Source organism: Lepeophtheirus salmonis, chromosome 1, assembly GCF_016086655.4.
Source record: "Lepeophtheirus salmonis chromosome 1, UVic_Lsal_1.4, whole genome shotgun sequence".
Lineage (NCBI taxonomy): Eukaryota > Metazoa > Arthropoda > Copepoda > Siphonostomatoida > Caligidae > Lepeophtheirus > Lepeophtheirus salmonis.
In genome coordinates, this window is record NC_052131.2 from 49,883,819 (window position 1) to 49,911,555 (window position 27,737).

Here is a 27,737-nt window from a genome sequence, read left to right on the forward strand (position 1 = left end):
TGATCCAAGGAATGTGGTTGGACTTGATTTTGGCCACGTAGTTCATTGGGAACCAGATGAGAGGCGTGCACACAGCCTAAGAATAATCAATTAGGCAAAATTTCTGCTTGTTGTGATAATGTCAGCCCCTTTCTCGTGATTTCCAAGTGAAGTGATCATTCTGACTATTAAAGACTGGCTGTTCCTTCATCTTGAAACGTTACTCACCCTCCTTCTTGAGGGTGCTGAACTGGCATGGCCTAAATGCCAAACTCTTCATCATGGCTTTATATGGACTTCTTTGCTTCGTCATCGATCCTCTCTTTGATGTCCTTGGAGTTACTCGTGGGCTTGCGACTGTCTCTAACTGATTTGTCTAGGCTGCAACATAATTCAACATACTCATTGATCCAGTAACTGTCGACCTTGCGATCCCAATCTGCCTAGACGATGGTGTCAATCACACCTAGGTTAAAGCGATTATTATTATTAGATTAGTTCCCTCGCTGTCACAAGCTTTATTTTGCTTTTAATCAAATATTAAGCAGTCAAGTCTCAGCTGTCGTCTCAATTTTTATTGAGACAATCACGAAATCTACCCTTACAGGGCTACAAAAGTGTTGGGATTATTTTGTTTCATGAGATACGTACAGAGCGGGGACTTAATCACGAGGTATCACTAGGTAACCCAACGACAGCTGAAACAAAAATTAAATGTTTTGTTTTTTATCCACTGTGTCTGAATGTAAAAATGTTGGAGGAATGCCAAAAAAGGCAAGGCGTGTGCAGTGCTGTTATTTGTAAAAAGGCTGCAAAGACTGTTGGCATCTCCATCCGTACTGCCTATAAGTTCAAAAAGTCCAATAGAGTTTCATACGCTCAAGAAGAACCAATACTTTTGTAGCAGCAATAAGGATACAGGAGAACGGAATCCCGGGACATCGGAAACTCTACTATGTATATAAGTATGTATGTATGTACCTCCAGAGAAATGGGTAATTGAAACACGCACATAAATTGTTTCAAGTCCTAGTGCTTTGTATTTTATTATTATTACATTTAGAAAAACGGGGGAAATGAAGGCCTTGTATTTCTAATTTTTATTGGAAATAAATACATTAAATATACTTTGAAATGTAGAGAATGATGCAAAGAAATGGAAAGTGGGGTTCTATATCTTGGACAAAACCAAATATAGGAAGCATATGTGCCCTAGATTGTGGAGTTATTCCACTCCCAAAGATATTGGGAATTAACAATATATTTTAAAATTAGCTTAAAACATTTACAAAGATTTTTTGTCATTGCATTTCAATCTGATACAAACCGGCCAATTTTGCCCATAAAATAATTCATAATCTCTATTTTCCAATTGTGTAATTCACTTTATAATCATTATACAATTTTCCAATGTATTTTCTTCATCACTACACCTATATGATGGCAAACAATTAAATTTATTTCTTCAGGTCATGTTGTTATACTTTTGTAGTCCTAACAGCTTTTTAAAAAACTAATACAACCCTTGAATAAAATTTTGAAAGCCTGTCTAATAATAATTTATATTTTTTATTATAAAACTAGGTAATATTACTGTGTAATCCATTAAAGGAATGAGTAAAGACCATTCGAGCTATGGTTAATAGTTTTTTAATTTGACTCCTACTCCATTTTCAATTGAAGACAATATCTTTATAAAAAACCAACATTTAATATTTTTTAAAGTTAATGTACTGTTTAAAAAAGTATTATAATATAATAAATAGCTTTCTTTAGAAAATAATGGAAAACTTTGTGAAATTTTTCGAAAAAAACGTCAATTACCCTGAAAATAGTATTGTTATATTTGAATACATATATGTTTATACATTTTAAAAACAATTTGCATCAACCATAGGCGAGAATACTTACTTCAGAGGAAGAAGTTAACACCAGAACGATCCTTTTATTAACAAATATAAAAGAGCAAACGGAACAACTGATTTTTGATTAAAAAAAAATGACATCAGTAAAGACCAAAAGTAAAGTCAAAACCAATAATAAAAAACATAAGAAGGCAGCAAATATATGATACGTCATAATCTCCAAGAGGTCAAATTACTGGTGATGGAAATGCTTGTATGGTATTTACTATTATTGAGACTCGGTCTGAGATCAATTTTTTCTTTTACGATCTGCAGGGATATTTCGGTATACACCGAAAATCAGACTGTGACTAAAATTCAACCGAAATTAATATTGTAGATCGAATTATTACATATTTTCCCCCTACGAATTTAATATCTTTAATAAATGACGTATGTCCAGATCAAGACAGAATTTTACTCAAAACTGGTCCAGACATAATTATTTAAAATAATTAGGATCTCATACTGATCTAGGATTTCCAGACTGAAACCCAACATTAAATATTACTTGGATTCTGATTAAATAAAAACCTAATATAAATCTCACCCCATCTTGACGCTTTGGGCTCATCCACTGCAAAAAAATAAATTATATCTTATTATTATATATTTGTGGAAATGTTCCATTCATTTTCCACACATTACGTAAGTAATGGCAAATAATCAATGACGTATTTGGAATGTTAAAAGAAGTGTAATAATATGTAAACAATATATTAGGTTCGGAAAAAATTAATTTTTTGATTCCCACCCTTCCTTTTTTAATTGAATATATATTTTTCAGTATTGACAACATCAGTGGAAGTGTATGCTACAAACGTGTTTTGAACAGTATTGCGCTTCAATCGTGAATTATCGTCATTGGAGTATGGAGCTCACAAAGGAAGAAATTCGCCATATTTTACGTTTTTAAAACATGACAGGGAAAAACGCGTCGAAAGCAACCAAGAAAATATATGAATATGGGGCCAATACTATTTTGGTTCGTGTTGCAGAACAGTAGTTCGAACAATTTTATTCTCGCTCAATTCTACCTTCTAATGTGAACAACTCTACAAAAAAACAAAACATCATCAAGGCAACGCCAGAAGCTCCGGGATGGGAAGTTCTCATGCATCCAACCTACAGTCCAGACCTGGCACCAAGTGACTATTACCTGTTCCGGCCTATGACCAACGCGTTTTGGGGTACATATTTGGACTCAATAGATACTTATGAAAATTGGTATTCAGATTTTTTTAGCTAAAAGGACAAGATCTAATTATTTTATGTCATAATATTTATAATTAATATATAAAGTTCTTTTAATTTCTTAAGACATGATTGTTTTCATTCAAGTGCCTCTTTCATTTCATAACTATTCAACTAAAAGGAGGGGAAGAAAGAGTGCATGATCCATGTTTAGGGCATTGCTTGACACGTTATTACCTCTATTGTATCATGCAACCTATTCTTCCAAAATAAGCAGGAAATAAGCCCCGAAATCATTTGACTGTACTCCCATACTATTATTGTCGATAATAGAGTTTATCCACCATTTTGAAAATGCATTACATATACGTGTATGTTGTGTACAATTTGCATATAAGAAATAAGATACATAATTTTAAATGAAAGTTTTGCAGTACTTAATACAGCATTAATATTTTTTGCATTTATTAAGCATGGTAGACATTATTCTAACCTATGCAAAAGTATTAATAAAGTTTTTTTTGTCTAAAGCCACACTATGGAATAAAAAGTGAGAATAACATATGAAAATTTGGATTTTTAATTTCGGAAAATGAAAAAATAAAATAAAAAGGATGCGCGTTATACGCGGATCATCAAATTTTCCTAGTTTTTCCCGCTCCATAGAACAATTTAAAAGAAAAACATTAAAACACTTTTTATAGGTTAGAAGAATATCTATCAAAAATATTTTATGCAAAATGACTCAAAATGTCTTCTGAGTGTCTATGTTTACTAAGAAAAGGGTGTTTGCTCTTTTTAATAATTTGATAGAGATGCGCGACCTAAAGATAACCTTTAAGGGTAATACATAAGTAATTTTTATACCATAGCCGTAATCGAAATTGGATAAAAGTTTATAAAGAAACTGGGATATATATGCTCCCTTTTTTTCTTTTTAATATGACGCGCACGCTCGATTGAATTGTTATTTATTTATCGAGTATCTACGTAGTCACATGTTCATTCCAAAGTTGAAAGAGAAATACAGGTATACAACTTTGCTTTATCGATAACTAGTACTTAAAGGTTGTTTGGAAGAATTTTTATTAATAGGAACGAATCATATTTTATTCCCTATCCATCCCAAAAAATAAATCACTCAAGGAACTTGCTGACTCCTTCAAAATAAAAAAGACTATCTATAACTATATAAGAGAAAGATGATTTGAGATAGTATTTACATGTCATTAGGGGTTTTCTAATATACAGTAAACAAAGGAATAAAAAGGTCAATCCTAAGATGAAGTTTTTTGATTTCTATTTATTCGTCATCATTTATGGTAATTACTGGTTTTTTTATTGTTATTATTATCGTCTCTTCTTTGAAGGTCACAAAGTTTTGCTTTCCATTAAATTGCCTAATAAAAGTCACAAGGAATATATGACTTGAAAGTGGAAAAAAACTTTATGTTTATTTTGTCTATAAAAATGATTCAAGTTCAATTTTCTACTTCTCCCGATGCAAAGTACAGAATGTGTTATATCCATTCAATCCAATTATAAGTTATTGATCCTCTCTCTTTTATGGGAGATAAAGGTTGTGTTAAATATTAGAGAGTTCCGTAAAGACTTGTTAGTTCTAAGACAAGTTTTCTATCTGTCAGGGACGCTAAAAATGACAACAATTGGAGTTGTAAAAAATATGTGGAGTGGGATTTGGGTTCATTTCCTTCCTTTTACAAGGGCTTGCAGCTTTTCTAATGAAACGTCATGATTGCTAAGCTGATTTTCTTTCAAACATTCTTCAAATCGTCAGTATTACGATTTTAGTATCGGTTAGTTTTTTTTACATACCGAAAATGCTAACGGCTTACAAATCCTACGTCATTGAATTTCATAACTAGATGGTGATAGTCCCTACTAAAAACTCTAAAGAGACTCTTATGAAAAAGGCGTCACGCCGGTTAAAATAATAATGAATAAAAAAGAATTACCTCAAACATGTTTGTTCATTCACATATCCTCTATTAAAAAAATGACTAGGGATACGTCCTTTTGTAGAAAGCGAAGATAATAAAACTGTAATATTTATCATAAAAAAATACCATTCCTAACAATGGCACGAGATAAAAGATCTACATAGTGCATTTTAATTATTTTAAACCTATCAGTATTTAAGATAATAATTCTTTCGTTAGAGTTTCTTTTCCTAAGAAAAAGCTTTATATGAACTCTGATTTGTTTCCATCTCGTGTCAATTTTTATTACAATTATAATCTGGGATATCTATAGAAAAAAAAAGTTATAAAAGATATTAATAAAAAAGTATTAATTAGTTTTTTCATTATTTTTGATAGATCTATATTGTGCGCAGAGATGTTATAAATATTCACTTGTGAAACTTTACTTAAAAGGATTAAAATGGACTTTTGATCAAAGATTTAGTTTTTAAATAAAACAGTAAAATAAATAAATATTTTCTTTAGTATATCTGAATACTTTTGTCCATATATGGGACATGTTCATATTTGGGTGGCTCTGATTGTGTACTTAGAAAATCAATACTATATCGTTCATTTTTCTACCATCTCAATCGGTTTTAAAAGTAAAATTATATTTTTGTACCAAAAATGGTAATATTGGAGTGACATTCTTAGGTGGCCCGTAGTTCTAACATCCTGCATACATATGTCATTTAAGTTAGGGAATGGGATTTGTGTTTACTTCCTTTTTTTCATTCCTGCTAATGAAACGTCAAGACAGCTCAGCTGTTATTCTTCAAATTATTTGGGTTACAACTTTAATCTTTCAATTCTTTTATTTTTACATACCTTAAGGATATGTTTTTTGCTGCATCACGGATATTAACATATATCTACAGCTGAGTAGTTTGGTAAAAAAAACAAAAAAATCTACTTTTAGAAATTAGAAAAGGAAAAAAACGGTTGTTGCGTTTGCCTTTTCTTCTTTCTTGTTTGTTATTTAATCGGTCGTCGTGGTGTTAACTTCTCCATCGGAAGTACGCATTATTGCATATTTTTGGTGCATTTTTCTTTTAAATTCATAATAAAATTAGTATGAAGTATAATTACATCATTTTCGTGGTACTAATACTGTTTTAAATGCAAAAGGTTCTCCTCTGAATAGTAGTAATTCAATCCCCCCTCCCCCCCCCCAAATAATCATATAACAAACAGCTGATATTAACAAGTGGCTTAATTCAGTAGTACTATATGTGTCTCAATACAATCCTTCTTCTCACACGCTTATTTCCTTGCAAAAATATCAACTCTACGTACTACTATGAAGGGATGTATGTAAAGAAAAAACTAAGCTTAGCGATTAGAAAACAAAAGACGGTTGATACCTGTGATCTTTCTTATTTCTTGTTCATTATTTAATAGGTCCTTGTGGTATTAAATTCTCCCTCTGAAAGAAGTATTCTCGCCTATCTTTGTTTAAATTGTTTTAAAAATGTATACTAAAATAAACATATATAATTATAACTTTTTATTTAGGTCAGTCTAAAGATAAGTAGAGTCTACTTAATTTAGTCATCAACGACCGAGGTTTAGAGGATCAATCCAATCTTCACTGACTCTTTACCGCTTATTTATATATATATAAAATGAGATCTTTGGGGCACACTCAGGACAGCCTACACTCTGCTTGTTACAGTTGCCTCCACAGAGACGAGCTTTTCCATACTCAAATAGATGAAAACAGGAAGAAAAATGATTTAAAAAAAAATGAATTGAATTGGAGGCCTTCCGGATCCCAGATAAAATAGTAATAATGTTTAAATAAATTGCAATGACAAGTGATGACGTCAAGAAAAGTCAAATACATCACTAGAGTTGAGTTCTTGGTAATGAATGAAAAAACTACCTTTAAAAATTAGAAAAGGAAAAACGGTTGTTTCGTGTACTCTTTCTTCTTTTTTATGTTTATTATTTAATAGGGGCTCTTGATGTTAATTTCTCCCTCTGAAGTAAGCATTATATCCTATTTTTGCTGTAAATTCTTTTAAAAATGAAAATAAAATAAATATTAATTAATTTAAATACTAATATAATATTTTCCCAACAACTAATGCTATTTTAAATGTAGAAGGCTCTCCTCTTTATAGAAGTAATTCATTTTCTACCCGAAAATCATTTAACAAACAGTTGATATTAATTCAGTCGTACCATATGTCTCACTCCTGCCTTCTCCTTACACTTTTTTTCCGTTACAAACGACTCAACTCTACTTAACTCAATCCCACAAAGTTATTTATACACAAATGTCTATAAAATATTTTATGGAAAGCGAGAGCGATTTTTCTATTGGGCAATTTGAACAGGGTTAGTATTTACTACCCCTGCTTTCATTACTATTTAATTATTGATAAGTGTACATCTAAGTATAATGTGTTAAGTCCTAAGTTTTCGATTTCTTTTATTTTTACATACTTGCAGGTCCGTGCGCAGAAAACTTCCCTGGGAAAATTGCTCGGGAGAAAACTGCCAGTATTTTGTTCAAACCTCATGATGAAAATAACACATTATAAATTACCCTCAAGTGTGAGTAATATTATTGCAATATAGGAGTAACAGGGGGGGGGGGACAAATTGTTTAGGGTCTCTTAAAATATGGTTGAATACGCTGTGTCCTCAAATAGATCCGGGGTTAGTGTGGGATTGCTAAAAAAACCCGCCAATATATCCCAGGAACCTCTCTAATACCAAAAAAATAGTTCTAAGCCCTTGGGTTGCTGCAGGTACTAAGGTGTACCACTGGATTCTTAAAAATCACCTCCAGTTCATCCAATACATCTAAGGAATCTCTCGCCATTGGTTGTATGTGATACTTTGGCGGTGGTTTTTAATTATTCCAAACTTCCCTCGGGATCCCCAGGCCTTTAAACTAGTTTGGAGTGTTAGAGGGGTACCTTGGATGTATTCGCTGATGTTTTTAACAATCCCGCGGTACCCCCGGGACACTGGTTAATCCGAGGCTGGAGAGTATTCAACCATATTTTAAGAGGCTCAGGCTTTTTATTCCCCCGCCTCCCTACTCCTCCAATATTGCAATAATATTACTCACACTGAAGGATATTTATAATGTGTTATTATTTATCATAAAGTTTGAACAAAATACGAGCAATTTTCCTAACTTTTTGGAAATTTTCTCCATGGCAATTTTTTCCAGGGCAATCTTCCACGGACAATTTTCCCCAGGGAAGTTTTCCTAGTACCCTGCAGGTCATATCTATACAACTGGTATCCCTGACTAAAGGACAGTGTGGAATGGGAGGTAAAAAAATAATATAAACCATATAACCAGACCGAGATAGAACTGGTAGGGACTGCAGTCTTTAGTCCTAAATTAGGGGTGGTACAAGACTAGGTGTGATTAATTTTTATTTTGATGTTCCCTCTTAAATGAGAACATCTTTGGAAAATAAAAAAAAAACACTCTTCAGATTCCGAACTAAAAAAGAACGTTGCACGTGTTAAGGGTATATTTTATACAGTTCTATCTATTTATATCATTATCAAAGTATAAATACATAAATTTTCTTTGATTCCCTATCTTTATTAGTAGTCCCATTAAGTAAGTAACGAAGGAATGAAGGTAAAAGCTCCTAACTCATAACTTTCCAGATAAATATGTTGGGAAACGACGCACGTATCTCTAAAAAAAAGAAAATAGGTTAGAGCAAGAGGATTACATACATTCGGTAGCGTATATTTGTAGATGAATATCGGATATTTATGGACAATGAAGGACCATAAATAAAGAAAAGCCCATAACTATGTTAATGATCGAAAAAGGGAAGTTATAATGTTTGTTGAAGGATATTGTCTGTGTGTAGTTTCCCCTACGAGAAAAGGCTCATAGAAAAAGCCTTGGAGTGTATTTTCGTGAAGGAGGGAGGGGGAATGCCCCTCTATACTAAGGGGTTTAATATGTAATTATATGAATGTAGAGAGACACTCTTTGATGTAGAAAAATAGCCATTTGGGCCCTCTCTATCCCGTCAAAATCTCAAATTTTAAATACTAAGAGAAAGTCGAATTTCTGTCGAAAAGTTCAAACATCTCCCTGGTGTCACATAGTCACTTTCCTTCCAGCGCGGATTTTATCACATTTCCTAATGTTTCCAGTCATAATTTAGGGGGTTACCATTTTTATCGTGCTGGTACACGTATACTTGTATATATGATATTCGGAGAAGAGTTACTCTCACGGAGTGAGTCAAGTAACAAGAGTTTATATATGTAGAAGGGTGGTATGAAGATGACAGCACTCGTAGATAAAAGCTAGTCACATCTATTTAGCATCTGTTGACAGTTTCTCACCAAAGTTATAGATGTCTTAGACGTACAGTTTTTGTCTAAGAGTTGTTTGAGGAAGTTGATGTGAGTATTTTTGTGAAAATGGACTAAATTGAGTATGAAGCTGTCATTCAGTATTTGTTTGGAAGTGTAGCCTTTAAATAGATTCAAACAATAGGAGATATATAAAGGGTTGTTGTGTTAAAGTTTGACGCGGCTATGTCAATCCAACTCGGTGTAAATGAGCTAAAAATTGTTTCTTGAATAATTATTTTGCGGGAGAAAAACGCGGAGTACTATTTGCACGGATTACAGAGTTGGGAGCATCACTGGGAGAAGTTTTTACACGTAGTTACAAGGAGACTATGTTGAAATATAAAAAAATTAAGATATTTTTTTTTGTATCATTGTTGGTCGGAAACTTTTCAAAACACTCTCGTATAAATATAGTGCTGTGTAAGGACTTATTTATTTGGTCCAGTCCAGTCTTAAGATCGGTCCTATAAGTCCTTCGGACTCTCAGTACTAGAACTGATTTAAAAAAGAAGAAATATAGTTCAGTTTTATCAAGGATCGAACACTAAAAAAATATATTAGATAGGATTTGTATTTTTATATTCATTTATTTTTCATTGAGGTCTTCGCTTAGAATGAGTGTTATTTCATACTCAATCATTGATTAAATTATCAATTCCATGTATATGATAATTAAGCTACCATATGTTTTTGTTTTAACCTTTTTTCCTTTCCTCTTTGAAAGTCGAGGTTGAGATTGGATAAAAAAGGTAGTCGTGATGGAGCGTTTTGATGTGGCATCAACATAGTTGATGTCGGCCATTTTGCAAGAGACATAAAAAATTCAGTTTTCTAACAATGAAAACTATTTTTCATTAAGTACTTGTGTGCTTGGCATGCCAGCAGCAATAGGTACATGTATTAGCTTTAATTATCCTACTTTTCTTGGGCCTAATTAATAAGAAAAATAATTAATTGTACAAATCAAGCCATTTTTAGGAATTGTTAGTACATATGACTTTGATTTAGTTTAAATATGTGTGTTTATCATTGGGATCAAGTAGTATTTAATTACAGTGTTAAGTCTTTTTTGGTTCTGAAAGCCATTTGATGGAGTTTAATCAAGATTTATTTGAAATCTGTCCATTTTATATAGTAAAAATGTCAACTTTGAGACCCCAAAAGGACGTTTCCTTGTATTATGACGCAATTTCTGACCTCAGTGAAAGCACCTTATATAAATGATTATACGAGACTACACAATTCAATATGTGTATGTGTTCCAATATTTCGATGCATTTGCAATGGGTAGCTTGAATGTCAAAATTATTTGATACTCTTAAGTAAGATAAACTCTTTTTGATAAACACGTTTTATCTCTTAAAAATAATTACATTCGTAGGTTGAACTGTCCTTATATACCAAGGCTGTCAAACATACCCCCAAGGACCGGATTTGTCCCACCTATATGTTTCCTACGGCCCAGGAGAAAAATCTGCATTATAAATATACGCGAATGAATATACTGTAACTTTCTTTAAAATCTGAGATTCCTTTATTGGCCGCATAGAACGCAGGGTGTTAGTACTCATTGACAACATGAATGCAACGACGTGATGGAAATAACATTATTAGGTGGAAGTATTTGAGTCTGTTTAGCATCTGTTGGTGGTAGTTGCATTATTGATTTTTCCTTTAGCCTTGAACCCTCGTCAGCGAAATGTCTTTATCAAAAAGGATAAAATTGGACTGAGAGGTTAATGAAAAACTTGTGTGCTTGGCATGCCAGCTGCAATTTTTGGAATCTAAAAAAATACAATATTTGACACAATTATGAAACTCAGCATAGTGAAAATATAACAGCTTACAGGAGGAATAGAAAAAGTAAAAGGTAAATAAAAGGATGATGCGTTCAAGGAAACAGATAAACTGTTTTTATCCGGAGTTGAAAAGCCAGTTACTTAATTGCAAGCCAAAAATAGTTTTAGCACCAAGGCCTTACAGTGATATTGAATTCGTTAAAAACTGCATGTTAATAGTTGCTCAAATTAAGAGTGCCTTGAGACTCTGTGACTAATAAAAAAACAGCTACTAGACTTATAGTGATTCAAAAAAATAATTTTACAATGGTTTTACTGGCCGACTTGTGTGAGACGTGATTAATCTACATTTGGACTCCAAACCAAAATGAGTTTAACATCCCTGCTATAAATAATTAAAAGCTTTTGACAACCCCTTCCTATTTTTGAATTGACATTTTTTGCTGTTTTACCCCTGAGACAAAAGACATCTTTTGAGATCAAGACCATCATGAATAAGTCATTTAGATATGAAATCCAATCACAAGCCATGTCAGGATAAAAGTGCTCAAGTTTTGGAAAGTAAAAGATCTAACTTGTCGAAGATATGGATCCTCTACCCAAATTTGAAATTACATATTTGAAAGATTTGCAACTTGACTTGATCTCACGATCCAATATTCTCGACTTGGACTCAAACTGGTTTCGACAAAAAATACTAATGGACTTTTCCTTGCCCACAGCTGTTTTGAGTATCTCAACTCATCCCAGAAGTTTGAATACAAAGCCTATAATTGACTGAAATAAGTAATGAAATATTAAGTTGTATTAAGGCATTAGTATTATAGGTGATAATTATGTACGACAGTTAGAACAATTATGTGATATTATTTGTATATATGGCTCAATAAGATAATTATATTTAAAAAATGTGAAAACATCCCTGTTAACCCTATAGGAGCTGCTTAATTAATTTACCTATCACCAGTATCAGTAGCATATAGATATTAGAAGAAATATTTGATTTGGATACATATTTGATATTAAATATTAAATCTTGGGAAAAATATATAAGCATATTCAAGTAGGTTCATATTGTATTTGCATGAACAAAATTTCTAGATAAAATATCATAATTATTAGTATGATTGCTATTATTTGTAATAATTATAGAAGCAATGTAGATGTTTCCAAATATCGGATGGTACATTGATATCTGAGCACTTACTAATTTAATAATAAATTAAGTTTGAATGATTATCCTTTAATATAATGAAATATGTATTACTTTCAAACTATTAGTTACAAAACAAAACAAATCTGAGCTCTCTAAGTTACGTACAAGCTGAGAAAAGGACACTTGAACGTAATCAATAAATTTCCATTTGTGCACTCCAAACAGTTGGGGATCTTCAGGACTGCTGTCTAAGTCGTTAGCAAGTAGGAAACATTTGAGAGGCAGAATGGCTCTGTCAAAAAGGGCAAAGTGGAGCCAGAGGAGTTAAAGAAAACAGCCGAGGCCAATCTACTCAAGAGAGATGTCAAAAAGCGGGTGGAAAGAGCCTTGTGAAGGAGAAGAGGCCACTTTTGACACCAGCAATGAAAGAAACCCATCTCCTCCGTAGCAAGACTCGTTTGAAGGAGTTTTGAATGAGACTTTTGAGTTCTTTTGAACTCTTTTTTGACACTTTTGGGCCCCCTTCAGCCCCAATGCCAAACCCCTCGACTACACCATTTGGGTGCATGTCGAGAGGAGTCCTGCAATGTCTTTCATCTAAACACCAAGGCCTTCAAAGCCACTATCAGCCAGCACTGGGACCCCATTACAGAGGACTACATCTTCAGCGAGTACCAGGTCTTCTGCCACAACCTGGAAGCCATCATTGCCCCTAAGGGCGGCTACATTAATGATTAAGAGAGCTCAGACACACATCTATTTATTGTATTAATTTTTGATGAAGGTCTATAGTTAATTAATAAACTTGAATATCCTGTTGAAGTTTAAGATTCAAAGTGTAGAGATTTTAATGGCCCACTTTGTATTACATCTGGAACACCCAAATTTCGCCTTTCCCTTTCACATTGGACATTTGTAATGTCTTAACTGAGGGATAGGCCTAATAAGGCGAAATTTCATTATTGCCTTTCAAGTTTTTGCTATATGCTTCTCTCAAAAATAGATAGGGACCGGGTCAATACAATATTATAATATATTATAAACGAGGCGGTTTTAGCATTGTTCTAGCATTCATGATTCACTCGGCTTGAACAGCAGAAGCACTACTGACATGTTGAAAGTAGGCCATCACCCTTTTCTTCATCAATTTATCCCTTCATAGACAACTGTTATCAGGGTTGTCCTAAGGATTATATTTTTGAGAGGTTTGGTTTTTCGATTTTTTTTGAAAAAAATATCCCAGAATTAAAATTAAAAAAAAAAAAAAATTTTAATGTGAAATTTTTTTCGAAAAAAAATTCACAAAAAATAAAAACTTTTGGAAAATAATTTCAAAAACCCTCAGCTGTTCCCCAAAAATTGATTTTTTTTGAAAAACAAATTCAAAAATCCCTTGCTGTTCACAAAAAATAATATCTTTTGGAAAAAATTTCTAATATCAAATTTCTTGGAAAAAATTTCAAAAATCCCCAGTTGTTCACAAAAAATAACATACTTTGGAAAATAATTTCAATAAAAAATTTTCTCAGAAATTTTTTTCATATTATATCTATAGGGAAAAAATTTGACAAAATTAATTATTAGAAAAAAGATTTGAAAAGCTTGATTTTGTATAAAAAATTTGAACAATTAAATTTAAAAAAAATATAAAAAATATAATTTTTGGAATAAAAAAGTTTGAAAAATATTCAATTTTCTAGTATAAAGCAAAAAACTCCTTCAGAAGCCTCTAGCCCACCCCCTGCGGACACCACTCTGGTTATTTTATCCAAAAGATCAAATCAATACTAATAAGTCGTTGTAAATTTATTAAGCTATTGCCTGTAACGGGTTAATTGGAGCTTTCTTGATTTTTATTTAAAAATTATGTTTATGTTGATAAATACCGAATGTGTTTACATGAAATCCTCATTTTGAAATTATGTATTTGTCAGTTTAACTTTTCTTCTTCTGACAACTGCATATTTGAAAGAAAATAAAGAAATATGTATGTGTTTTTGTGACCTAGTGAAGGATTAAGAATATAAAAGATGGATAAAGAGAGGGGAAAGGATAGAAAAACCCAGAGAGAGAGAGAGGTTTTGAATATACATATTATATAAGTAAAATAAGTTTTATTTTATTCTACGAAAAACTTTAAAAAGAAGTGAGTTGAATTAACAAATATCACAAACGATCAAAATGAAACAAACTCTCCCTCTAGGTGAATGTATCATTGCCAAGTTTTTTATTCCATTATATTTTTGTGAAATAGGGGCTTCCATCTTATGTTATATTCATTTATTGCGTGGAAGAAAGGATTTGATTTCTACTCTTTCCCTCCCCCTTTCAATCTCCAAATGATATGGCATCATTGGACCATGTTTTATTCTAACGATGATTCAACTAGGTCAGCTGTAGGGTAGACTGGGAACAATTTTAATAATCAAGAAGGCTACAGTCTTAAATAATCACAATTATATAATGTAATGGAAACTATTGTTGTTACTAATATTATATCACGCAACCTTTCCGCAGTATCGTAACAGAAAAATGCTCAGAATCATTTTGTATTTAATAATGGAATGATTAATTATTCATGTATAATTGTTAGGAATTGTTCACAGCTAAATATGAGCTAATTATAATTCAACCAATCAACTATACCAACAATGACTAAAATGGCCACCTTTTGCCTCCACCATGGCCTCCATCCTAGGGCTAAAGACCTTGCAGGTCTTCTTCACGTATTCCTCCGACATTTCAGCCTACTCCTTCTCCACGACAGCCTTTAGGTCATCCACATGCACATATAGGTGACACAGACATTCCTCTCGATGGCGCCCCTAGATCCCATAGTCAAGATGGTTGCAGTCTGATGAGGACAGGTGCCACATTGACCAGGTTCAGAAATTCGCCATGTTATATGAATGCGACAAGTTATTGGTTGTAACTGATCATAAACCACTGGTCAAATTACTGGGAGACAGAACATTGGACTAAATTCCCATTATGAGTTTGTTTAGACTAAAGTAACGAACACTAATGAGAAAATTCGAATTTGTCCATTTTCTGGGAGTTACTCATGCAGTGGCTGACTCGACATCCAGGAACCCAATTGCAAACAACCTTCGGAGCAGGAAGAAGAGAAAATACTGATGGATTTGATAGATTTAAAAAAAACAACATGCAGGATTACATGGCGTAGGCTTGTTGAGACAACAAAGAACGATCAAACATCATTGCCTTTGTTGGAATTTCTCAAAAGTGTAGGAAATAGGGAAGGTTTGGCTGAGAAAAATCCTATACGTGAATTTCTTTATGGAATCTATGGGGTCATAATCTATTAGGATCGAGTCCTTGTGCCAAAAGATCTTCGTATTGAAGTATTATCAGCTCTTCATTAAGATCATTGAGGTGTGTCAGAAATGACGAGTCTTGCATCATCCTGTGTTTTTTGGTCTGGTATTACAAAGATGTCCTAGATGCGTGAAATCAATGGAAAATATGCAATTCAATTTCCCCGTCGCAAAATAAACGCCCACCAATCATGCCCAAAGTTACAAACACATGTTCACCATTCCAAAATATCGTAGCCCATTATTGTGGAAGGCGAAAAATGTCAGGTCGTTACTGACAGATTATCCGGATGGACATAGATATTTGGCACATCTGTAATAAATTCAAGTGGCTCAAGAGGACTTATAATGCACCTAAGATATTTTTGGACAATATTCAGAGTCCTAGAAGAATTGTTGAGTGATAATGGACTGAGTTTGTGTGTGGAGAGACAAGAATCTTTTAAAAAAAGTATGGCATCACTCATAGAACATCTTCTGCCTACTTTCCACAATCAAATCTAAGAGCTGATGTCGAAGTACAAAAAGTCAAAATAATGTTGTATGATAACATAGGACAAAATGGTACCTTGAATACGGATGCCTTTTTGAAAGCTATTCTAATGATCCCTTGACTGGGATATCTCAAACACAAATAATTTTTGGAACACATTTGTCTGGTCTTGAAAAAACTTATCCTTAATTGTCTAATTTACAAATTGATTCCAAATGGCAAAAGGCTTGGGATTTAAGGGAAAGAGCTCTTTTTAGATTAGAGCTGTTACTGTCCACGATAAATTAACGATTGATCGAGATTAAAAAAAAACAAAAAAAACCTGAAAGATTAGCGACCTAGTGCTGATTAAAAAACAATATGGGGTTCATCCAACTAAATGGGAATGGACAGCTAAAATGTCGGAAATCATGGGGGTGAAGAGATATGATAGTCTGAAGTATCCCTGATGTCACCTGATGAGAAGAGAAGAAGGAAAAGGCGCGTTATTTAAAAAGAAAAAAGAAGAGTCATCCCTGATTATGAGAAATAATATTGATATCAATGTGGTTTTAGTTAATTAATAATTATCTATTTATTACACTTATGTTTAATTGTAAGTTTGATATATTTATTGAATTAATTGTAAAAGAATAACTGAAGTATTTATATTAGAAATAATCATCTTGAAGTATATGACGTGTTCAAGTGGATTTTTATTCAGTCTTCATATCACATTCGAGTTTTTTTTTTTTTTTTGTCTTTGTGGTTCATCTCAAGGCTTTTTTTGTCGTTCCTCAGCTTTTCACATTTATGTAAATTTTGTTTGAATAAATATACAATTTATATATTTACTCAGTAGCACCTTTTAACATGGTTTTCCATTTCGGTTTCCATTTTCCGTCATTTTTTATTTATTGACAAGATAAACTGATATTGAAAACTACATATACAAATTGTATGTATCACCATCTTGGTATTTTATTGGTATACATATACATTAGGGTGGTTTGTTTTGCCACTTTTTTCGGTATAGGCTGGTGACATACTCGATATACACCAACAAGTCGAATAAAACGGACTTTTCGGGTTTTTTCTGTAAGGAAACGATAGAATCTTCGTTCCCCCTATTTCATTTCTGTGATCGAGTGAGATCTCTATTGTTGATGGTGGGAAGTATTATTACTGTTAGGTTTAACATAAGTCTCAAGGCGTAGATTGGCTCATTGCTCTTGCAATGAGAGGAGAGAATGTCTTTAAATTAGAGTGTATGGTAAAAATGCTTGCAGATCAAAAGGGCTTCTGTTCCAGCAGGTCAAAACACAACCATCGCGAGATATATAGAAACAATGGACTCTTAAACGCTTACAAATTTTATATTTATATTTTATACAGGTAACATTTACTCCATCTTTTAAAAACTTGTCGATTTTTAATAGTTTTTAAATAACTTGAGAAAATTTTATTTTTTATCAATTTATTTTTTTGTAATTGAAATTATTAATCCTTGGAAAATAAAAATTGTGGTGAGTAAAGATTTGTTGTCATTTAGTAAGAACAAATGTGATTCACAATTTCATTATTTAATACTGTTGGTTGTCTTTTGGTTAGAACAGAGGCGTTCCCTCATTTCATCAATTGAGGTGGGGGGTGGGGGACTTATCTCCAAAAATTATCAACAGCGTTATCTAAATAGTAGGGATGGGAAGATTAAAAACAATCCCGATACCGATGCGATGCTAATAAACATTCCTGATGCCGATTCTTTAATATTTTAAATCATTGTTAAAAAATACCTTTTTGCATTAAATTTCTAAGAACTACACTTGATAAAATAAATCCCCTACCTTCATTTAATGCCAATAATATACACATTAACTAAAGAAAGGCGATTCTAATGCCCGGTGATCTTTTTCCGAGAGCAATTTTCCCCGGGCAAGTATTCCCACGTCAAAATTTCAATAGGGAAATTTGACGAGCTTTCTTAGATCCTTTAAAAAACTTATTCCCCTAAAACAACTATATCTGCACTGACCGCATGCCTTTATAAAACTTTTGTTCAAGTTTAGTTTCCGTTCATTTTGTTTCCTCTCAGTTTTCGAGCGTTTTTTATCATCAATTATTGTATTAAAATATTTATAAAATTATAGGATTCAAGTAACAAATTCACATAGCCGTTTTTTATAAATTGACGGATATATTTAATAGTTTTTTTTGCCATAACTTCGAAAAGTAATAAATAGTCAAATACCAGTAATAAATAATAGTACATAAGAATTGGAATGACAAATGAAACATTGTTTTGCAATGCCAATTCCAGAAAAAACACCCGATTCTCCGATTCCTGATTAATTGTTCATTCACTAGTATATGAGTTTATTAAATATATATTTACAGCGTTGTTTAACAACGAACTTTGAGGGCCTGCGACAGCTGTGCATAAGCAGGTAAGACATTGTGTGTTGTTTTGGCGGATAGCCAAAAGGGTTTGGCGTTAGTTAAGAAAAATCGATCAACGAAGTATTTATTCCACAATCGTGGAAAAAGTAGAGTTTACTTGTTGCAATCCGCGCCGGACGACACAATGTTTAGATTGCAAACTTCATTAACCAAACCAGGCCGTTAGTCTATAGAGTCAAGAAGGAACTGAAAGAGACTGAAGTGACTATGAGTCAACAGCAAATCCTACTGTCCACAAGATGACGTCATTTTCTTTTTACTTTGTTGGATCCAGTGTTTGGCCTCATAACACATTGAAAGTCAACCCCATGGAATATTTTGTGTGGGGCACAGTTGAGCGACACACCAATAGATTCTCCTGCAGTAAAAAATCCGAAATGATGTTCAGTATCCGGGAGAAATCCCGGAATCTGTCAAAGGAGACTGACATGAAGACCTACTCCCATTTTCGAGCTCTAGCCAAGGCTGTTATTGACCGCAAAAACGATTATATGGAATAATAAAAAAAATTTGTGTATGAAGCTGCCATTTAGAATTGGTTTTTATTAAAATCGGATGATTATTTTAGGTGCTCGTTGTTGAATATATTTCCCTACCCAATATATCTGATCAAAAAGTGGCTAGCAACGTCACACGGCTGGAGATCTCGATTAATATTTGAAAAAAAGGTAAATGTTCTATATTTATTTAATAAGGATTAAAAAAAAAAAAAAAAAACAGTTATCTCTATTTTCCATAGACATTTTTCTAACCAATATTAAGTATGATTTTTTTTTTTTCTTCATCAATGTAAACTAATTTTGAAGCATCTTTTTTATATCATAGAAATATTATGAAACAACCCATAATTTTTCCAATAGATGGCTTTAGTAATGTGTACCTCGCGTTGTATAAGTGCGATCAGTGTAAAGTAGATAGTCTTAGAAAGGATAAGATTTCCTACTAAAAAAAAATCTTTAACAATTTTGTGATTCTTCCCCTCAGTACTTGTTTGAGTGGTCGTCAAAGAAGGACACCAGAAAATAGAAAACTCCACGCTATTTTACAATTTCTTTTCGAACAAAGTGAAAACGCAAGCCTTAAAAGTGAATAGTGTTCATAGTCTGGATTCCGTAACAGGCAGTCACGCGGTCTTTTGGTTGATTCCCTTAGGGTAATATTTATGTCAAAGATGATCCACTCTCTGGTAGGTCAATTTTTCAAATATATGGATAACATAATTAAAACCGTTGAGTCCGAACGTCATGTAAGGATTGCTTTGATTGTCAAGGAGATAAATATTAATAGAAAAAAAAATCAAATAATTATAATGGATTTCTTACAGCTACACATATTAGGTTCAAATTATCTCAGTTTTTGGACCATAGGCTAGCTTTAGAAAACAACTTGTTTTATATATATTTTTTAGCTTAACAAATAGTCTATTAAAAGTATTTTATAAAAAAATAAACAATAATCCTTCATTTAGAATTTTTATTGGCTAAATAAAAAATGACCGCCTTTTTTAAGAAAGTTTGATTGAGATGTTTGACTTAAAGACGTCATTATAGAACAATACAATTTTGCAGAAGGTATATTCTTAACGGATGAAATTTTTTTTTTGTACTAGTCGTAATCGAAATTCGAAAGAAGTTGACAAACCGACCGCCCTAATATCTTTTTTTTAAAATAGAAAAAAAAAACCAGATTTATGTATTTTGTTATTTTTGATATGGTCTTTTCCCTTATTCTTTTTTTTTTTTTTGTTAGTAGTATCATTATTTTACCTTCTTTCAATCTAAGAAAAAGCAATGGCTTTTTCTTAGCCAATATACCTATTTTTTTTATAGACTTTTTTAACACATATTTATAGTTATCAATCTGTTAAGATTTCCTCAGAGTTTTTATAGCTATTTATAACAGTAAAAACAAAAATGGCTATATAATTTATATTCTCTTTAGGCCCCATTTACAATATAACCAGCTCTACATGTGCAGGGGTATCCGCAGGGGGTGGACTGGAGGCGTTGTAGCCCTCCCCCCCTCCCAAAGGATTTTTTGCTTTTTACTAATTTTTTTTTTAAATAATCATTTTCTTTTCTAACAGAGTTGTAGAACCGTAGCAAAAAAAATATACTATCATAGCTATTATATAAATTAATTATTACATATTCCAAAATTGGTCTTTATAAAATATATTTTACATTTTAGGTTAAGATATAAAATCAAACTACCCATTAGAGGTATAACATTTTTATAGACAGTAAGGCCCTTTTATTTCTTGGTACCATTTTGACGTACAGTTGTTCACTTTTTTTATTTAATATTAATGATGTAAGGCTTTTCATTGCTATAAAGCCTGGTTGTTCATACTTCTCATAAAATGGTCGACATCAACAATGTTGACGTCATATAAAAACGCTCTATAAACAAATCAATCTTGTGACAACAACTATTTTGATATTAACTATAGATAAATATAACACATGGACTAAAAAGTTCCGAGGCTTAAGAAAGAAAACACGTGTTTTCCTTTCAACATGGGCTTTTTAAAAATTATTATTAATTAATAGGGGAGTCCCTATATCCCTTTTCAAGCCATTGTATAGCTAACGTCTCTAATGACAGAGCTCCGGTACTAACAGAAAATTAGGTTAATTAAAAAAATTAGTGCCTGGATCTTTTGGTGAAGCCCTGGACTTTTCAGTTCTTGTGTTACGCATATATTTTTTTGTCACTTACTCGTTTCTTCAAAACTCTTGTCATCTCCACCATTGTTATTGGACATGTTGTTATCGTTATAGTCCTCTTGTGTGGAGACGGCGTTTATTAGAGGACGGCCTTTAAAAGGTGGTGGACAGGGGGACTCTTCCTCTTGGAACTGATGATCACCTGAAATACATAAAGAAAATTAGATTAAGGCAGGAAATTTATATAGATATGGCCCCATCAACACAAAAGCAAGCTACTGTAAGTTTCTCAAAATTGAATTTGGATTATTTTTGTATTATCAATTTCTATCAACAAAACAACCAGATTTATCCTGTGGAGACTCCGATAAAGGAAAATTAAGGCACCAAAATTCATTGTCATAATGAAAAACTTAAAATTGGATGGCTTTTATTTGAAAGGGCCATATTACCGATAAATTAAATATCATAAATCATTTATAGCATCTACCTCCTAAAACCAAATATACACATTTTCAAGCGGACTTTTTATTATACATGATTATCCTGATAAATTGATAAAATCTTTTAAGGCTTATAACGGATGGAGTAAAACCATGTTGTTGTTTTTTTGTGTGTGTTTGAATGCTACATTTGATAACATTCAATTATTCATAATAAAATTCATCCCTGTTGATAACCTTGGCCACACGGCGCTGGAAGCTTTGGCAGGGCCGGGTAACCTCTTGGGATCCAACTTTGCCATATTACGGATATTGAACTTCTTCAGGGGCTCCACAGACGAATAATACTTGTCACATGCCTCATACTTGACTTTACCCATTGATAGAAATTGCATGGGTTCAGGTCTGTGCTGTTTGCGGGCCAAAAATCTGAGCTTCAAAAGGGTGGACATTTTGTGGCCTAGTCATCCTGTTATTTTTCTGGTCTCTGGCCCGGTGATTTGTCTTGTTAGAAGGTATAATTTCTTCCATGGGCTACTCCAGCTATCCAAGGAATGCAAATTAAAAGTGCAGAATCAAAACCAGTACAAATATAAATATGAATTAATTTCCATCACTCAAGCTTAACTAATTGTTGAATTAGTAAGTCAATGAAGTCAAAAATAAATTGGAACTTTCGCCTTTTTTAATTTTTGTTCGATATTTGGCTTATGTGGACATATTAAAATTTTTATACTGTAGTTATAATGAGGATTTTTTTTTAAGATTGTTTTTTTATTCACTAACCACATATGTATTGTATATAACGAACAATATTGTTTTTTATTTTTTTTCCTATGGGATCAAGATTTAAATCCCAATTTTTATTTGAAATAATAAAGGTTTATTTCTTTTCTTCACCTTTCATATATGTATGTCTATAGTTTCTCGTTGTATTGACTTCCGTTTCTATATTCGCCTAAAGGTTTAGGCAAAAAACCGTTAAATCTTAAGGTTTTTTGCCCTCGTTTTAGTTATTTTAATATCAATAATAAATCATTTATCCAAGGCTTGATAAGATAATTTGATGAAAGATCTCAATGCTTTGATAATTGTGATGGTGTATTTTAATTGGTTAATTACCTGCTTTCATCTCTGCCCCTATCGTCTATGGAATGGACAGGTTCATCAATTTGAAACTATTGTAAATGTTTACTGGACTGCAACTCAATTTGACTGACCTGCAATCAAATGATGAATTGAAGTATGAAACGAAGAAGCTCCATGGACAAAGAGTTCGAAAGAAATTATTCCCTTGCACTCAGTCTACGTAAGTTCTCGCCTTGTTCGTTCCTAGAGAAGAAAATATACGTTATGTATATGGACTTCAAAGAAAATTCCCATGTTATATGGAGTAAATTTAATATTTACTTATACTTAATTAGTGCAACTCTAATTAAACCAATTCAAGGAACATTAAACAAAATAGAAAATAAAGAACGAGTTCAAGTCATCATCTTCTACGGAATAATTCAAGATTAGATTTACACCGAGATTAAGTAGCTTCTAAAATAATTGGGTCTTTGTGTTTGAGGAATGTTAGCACCAACCTTCCTGTGTGAGTCTGTTTTCTCTGAATGTGTTAAAAATAAATATCGAACTAAACTCACTCATGAGAACTTAGATCAGATAATGAGGATTGCTACGGGCAGTCTGAATGTGGACTTTAAAAATATAGCCCAGGATTCACTTGCTAATTACATTAATTAAAGTTATAATATTTTTAAATAAAAATATTCAAATGTCATCTTTGATTAGGTTTAATTGTTTTCCCTAATAATTATTATACAGGTGTGCGCGCCTAAAACTGAACACTCCTTTGAACTTTACACCATACACATATTCGTGATTTTATTGAGTTGAAACCGGTTTATACTTCGAGGCAAGGGTCTTGACTAGTTATAAACAAAACTCCAGCAAAATCTAAATAGCAAAAGCCAATAATATGGAGAGACGTCAAGTCCTAATTTTGGAACTTTCCGGACGGGGAAAAACTCTCACTGAAATTGCAAAGGTTCTAAACTGCAGCCGCACCACCGTTTACAGCATGGTAGCCAAAGGGACTCCTGAGGCGACCACAAGATCTAAGTCAAGGCCTTGAAGGTCGGACAAAATGGTTGCAGCCGTGAAAAAGTATGTCGACGACAAGAGAGGCAAGGTCACCGTCAGCGGCCTCTCCAGGGAGTTCAACGTCAGGAGAAGGACCATGGACCAGCTAGTTAAGATAGATCTTGGTCTTAAGGTCTACAAGAGAACCCGTCGTCAAGCCCTCAAGCCTGTAGACAGGGAAAAACGCTTAAAATTTAAAGGAGTATTCAGTTTTAGACGCGCACACCAGTACTTCCTTTATATACATATTTAAGTGTGACCGGTAATTTCATTCCCAGTAAATTCATTCCTTGTAAAATTCATTCCCGGTAAAATTTATTCCCAGACATTTCATTCCCATTTTAATATTTAATGACGTTATACTGTCAAAACCAGTTATATATATATTTATATACTACCAGTTGTTAGTTTTTAAGTATGTAGGGAGGCCAGGGCAGTCGGCAATGGAGAAAACTGATGACTTATGATGGATAAGACACGGATATGGACGAATTATGGTGTTTATGAATTAGAAATAACGTCATAATAAGACTTAAATAGTGAGTAGGACTGGAATCCCAATCCTTGGATATTGTTCAGACCTAGGGAAGTAGAAATAAATGACGTCATTACTCTTCCCTGGGATCGTCTGCCATTACCACTACACCCTCACGTCAATTTCATCACACCCCCATTCCTCTTCTCACAGTTCAGATCTATTTAAATATTTAGTAAGATTGTTTGGGCCCCTCACCCTCAATCCCAGGATCACTAAGACTCACCTACTTTAAGTTCATCTCTGGATTGAAATCCTATTATATCCATATTTAAAGTGGCCATGAAATGTCTGGGAATGAATTTTATAATGGATTAATTTACTGGGAATGAAATGACGTAGCACCATATTTAAGTATTTATAATCACACTCTATAAATTAATTATCTCTTTAATACAAGCATTAAGTATATGTTATATATCAGTTTTAGTTAAGTTAATACATTAATATCCATTTAAAAATGGTTTATGTGCAAATCTATAATATAAAAATGTTTACAAAAATAGTATGATCAAAATTCTCACTAGTGGACAATTTACACAGTAAGTATATTTTAAGTGAACTTTACTCGTTCCAACTTTTTTTAAATTGTATTCTTTATATTAACTTTTACAATAGGAATAAAAATTCTTTAATGGGGGGGAGGGGCTACATCCCTCACCCCCTGTGGGCATCCCTTTCTATCTTGAAATAGGAAAAAGCAGAAAGGGATATCCTGTATAAGTTGGCCCACAAATTATTAAAACATTTTAATAATAAGAAAATAACTTTACCGGATGAGAGATAGAGAAGCGATATTTCCGAGATATTTGGACTTTGGAGCATCAAGAAAATAGATAGATGGAAGATTTAGTTATTTAGAGGAGGATGTGAGTTTGTCGGGGGGCATGGAGGCAATCCGTGGACTGAGAAATGAGATCGGAGATCATCATTTTGTAATCCACTAAAACTTTTTCTTATATTCACCACGAATCATTGATGTATAACTGTTTTATGAAACACCTTGTACAGAAGTTGTAAATCCCCAGATTTGTGTTCTCTATTCCCATTTAACTTGAGGGATCTTTATCGATATATTTTATATGACATTTAATTCCCTTGCATCCTTTAAAGTATAACTGAAGGCAAAAAAAAAAAAAATTGATGTTATCTTTATTCATGGTGGATACATGAAAAAATACTTCGAGCCCCCTCCCTCGAAATAATCTATAAAAGATAAACTCAGTCTCCTCTACATAATGAGACTTACTATCTTCTTTCATCGTTCTGCATGCTATATTCTTATTACTAAAAGGATAAAACAATTGAATTGCACCTTTCCACTGTCTGCGTCTCCAATTTCGAGACAGGAAGAGAAAATATGACGTACGGGCAAACTCATACAATGTATAAGCTAAATTAAGCTGCTCTCGTTCCAAACATTCTTCAAATTGTCAGGGTTACCATGTTGTTTTTCTATCATACCAGAGGATAGTATTATTTTCCTCTGTGGTAATGATTAGTGATGAAAATTGTGTCTATAATGGGCATGTAAAAAACCCCCCAAAAATCAACACGGTGCCCCTTACAATTGGAAGAATGTTCTGGAGGAAATCAGCCACAATCAGCTGTGACAATGGAGGAGAAAGAAAAGCAAATAAACAAGTCATTTGCAAGGATTAATCCACTGTCAATCTTCTCTGAGTCCAACAAGGACGTATAATTATTACTCAGCGACAAATCTGTAGGGAAGCTCTCCGTCTTTTCTGAGCATACACGAATTGTCAATCAGGTATTGAATATAATTGAAGCTATTTAGGAAAGGAAGTTCACTACTCAGAAGAAATTAAATAATAATGAAAAATAAAATTGATGCTTCAGATTAACAATTCCAAAATAACGGGCCAGCTAAAAAACACACAGGATTTAGTCATGACAGCTACGTTGCTTTTCTCAGGGCGGATTTTAGCGTGAGTGGGGCCTGTGCCAAAAACTAATGTTTTGTTCTTAGGAAAGGTAAAATCTTCTAAAGATGTTTTTTGTTTTTTTTTAATGTTGCCATATTTCATTTATCTTTTTATTTAGAAAAAAGGTCAATTTGTCTTATTATCTTTCCTCTTTAAACTGTCTCTGGCTTTTTTTTACATTTTTAAAATTGTAAGGGTTACCATTTATTTTTAGGTTTTTTTAATCATATCGACAAAGAGTTACAGAAGTTAAAAGAAAATAATGGTAAGTATTTTGACAACTTTTATGAAGAATTCATTCATTTTTTCCCTGTACCTGTAATGTTTATTCCTCTTTCTTACTACTGATATGATTGAAGAGTTCCTAAGTAGAGCCTTACTACACCTTACTGCCTCTCTAAATACCTTTACCCCCACCTCATCTGTCATTCTTTGACATTTACTCCTGAAGTTGAAAAGGAACATATATATTAACATTTATTTTACTTTTATATGTGACTCGAAATAATAATAAAAACAAGAACAAAAAAACAAAAGAAAAAAAAAGGAGTTATTTAGTATTTCTGGTTTTTGTAAGCCACTCACCATATTTTACAAAACTTAGTTTTTCACATTTCCCGGGGAATCATTTTTTTAAAAATATTGCTTTAATTTCTCATGTGGAGTTGCGATTAGTATCATGTCAGTGTTGATTTAGAACAAAGGACCCCTGACTAGTTCCACTTGTCGGTCCTTAAAGAAGGTAAAATCGATCCCACGTTACGTCATTACTGGTTTTTTTCCTTTTTTTAATTATTCTGTAATAAATGAAGTTGAAATTTTTGTAAGGAATAGAAGTTCGCTATGATAAGGCGAATGAAAGACATATGGTACACCTGAATTAAGAACCTTGTTAATATCAGATGCCTGTTACGGGGTGGTCTATTGAAATTTGTACACTTACTAATTCAATAATTAATTAAGGTTGAGTGGTGGAAATTAATTTATATTTCGATATATTAAAGCAGAAACTATTAGTTACGAATCAAATCACATTTAGCCTATATAGATTATGTACAGGGATTGGAAGCAAAACGAGGACTGAATGACTGATTTGAGAAAAATGTCAATAATTTTATGAACTTTTTTTAACAAAACTTTGAGACACGACTTTTGTGAACATGTTCACTCAATATGGTCACCCTCAGCAAAAATTACAGCCTCCACACGGCGGTGGAAAGCCTTGCAGGAGTTGATGATGAACTTCTCGGACAAGTTGTTCCATTCCTACACAATGGCGGTTTTTAGGGAGTCCACGTTCGGGTGAGATGTCCGATTAGTCTCACTCTCCAAAGTGCCCCACAAAGCAAAGTC

At 32.9% G+C, this 27,737-nt stretch overlaps 1 protein-coding gene across 6 annotated transcripts in view; it reads right to left on the reverse strand.

Moving 5' to 3' along the window:
- LOC121131956 (band 7 protein AGAP004871) overlaps positions 1–27,737 on the reverse strand; it is a 129,910-nt gene that overhangs the window by 39,447 nt on the left and 62,726 nt on the right. For 3 of the 6 annotated variants that reach the window (XM_071894081.1, XM_071894083.1, XM_040727365.2), the window contains 2 exons: positions 21,365–21,514; positions 2,434–2,460 (listed from right to left, as the gene is read on the reverse strand). In XM_071894081.1, the coding sequence (XP_071750182.1) occupies positions 2,434–2,460; positions 21,365–21,514 (177 nt within the window). The remainder of the gene's footprint in view (positions 1–2,433; positions 2,461–21,364; positions 21,515–27,737) is intronic. The other 3 variants (XM_040727366.2, XM_071894082.1, XM_071894084.1) reach the window with 1 other exon arrangement.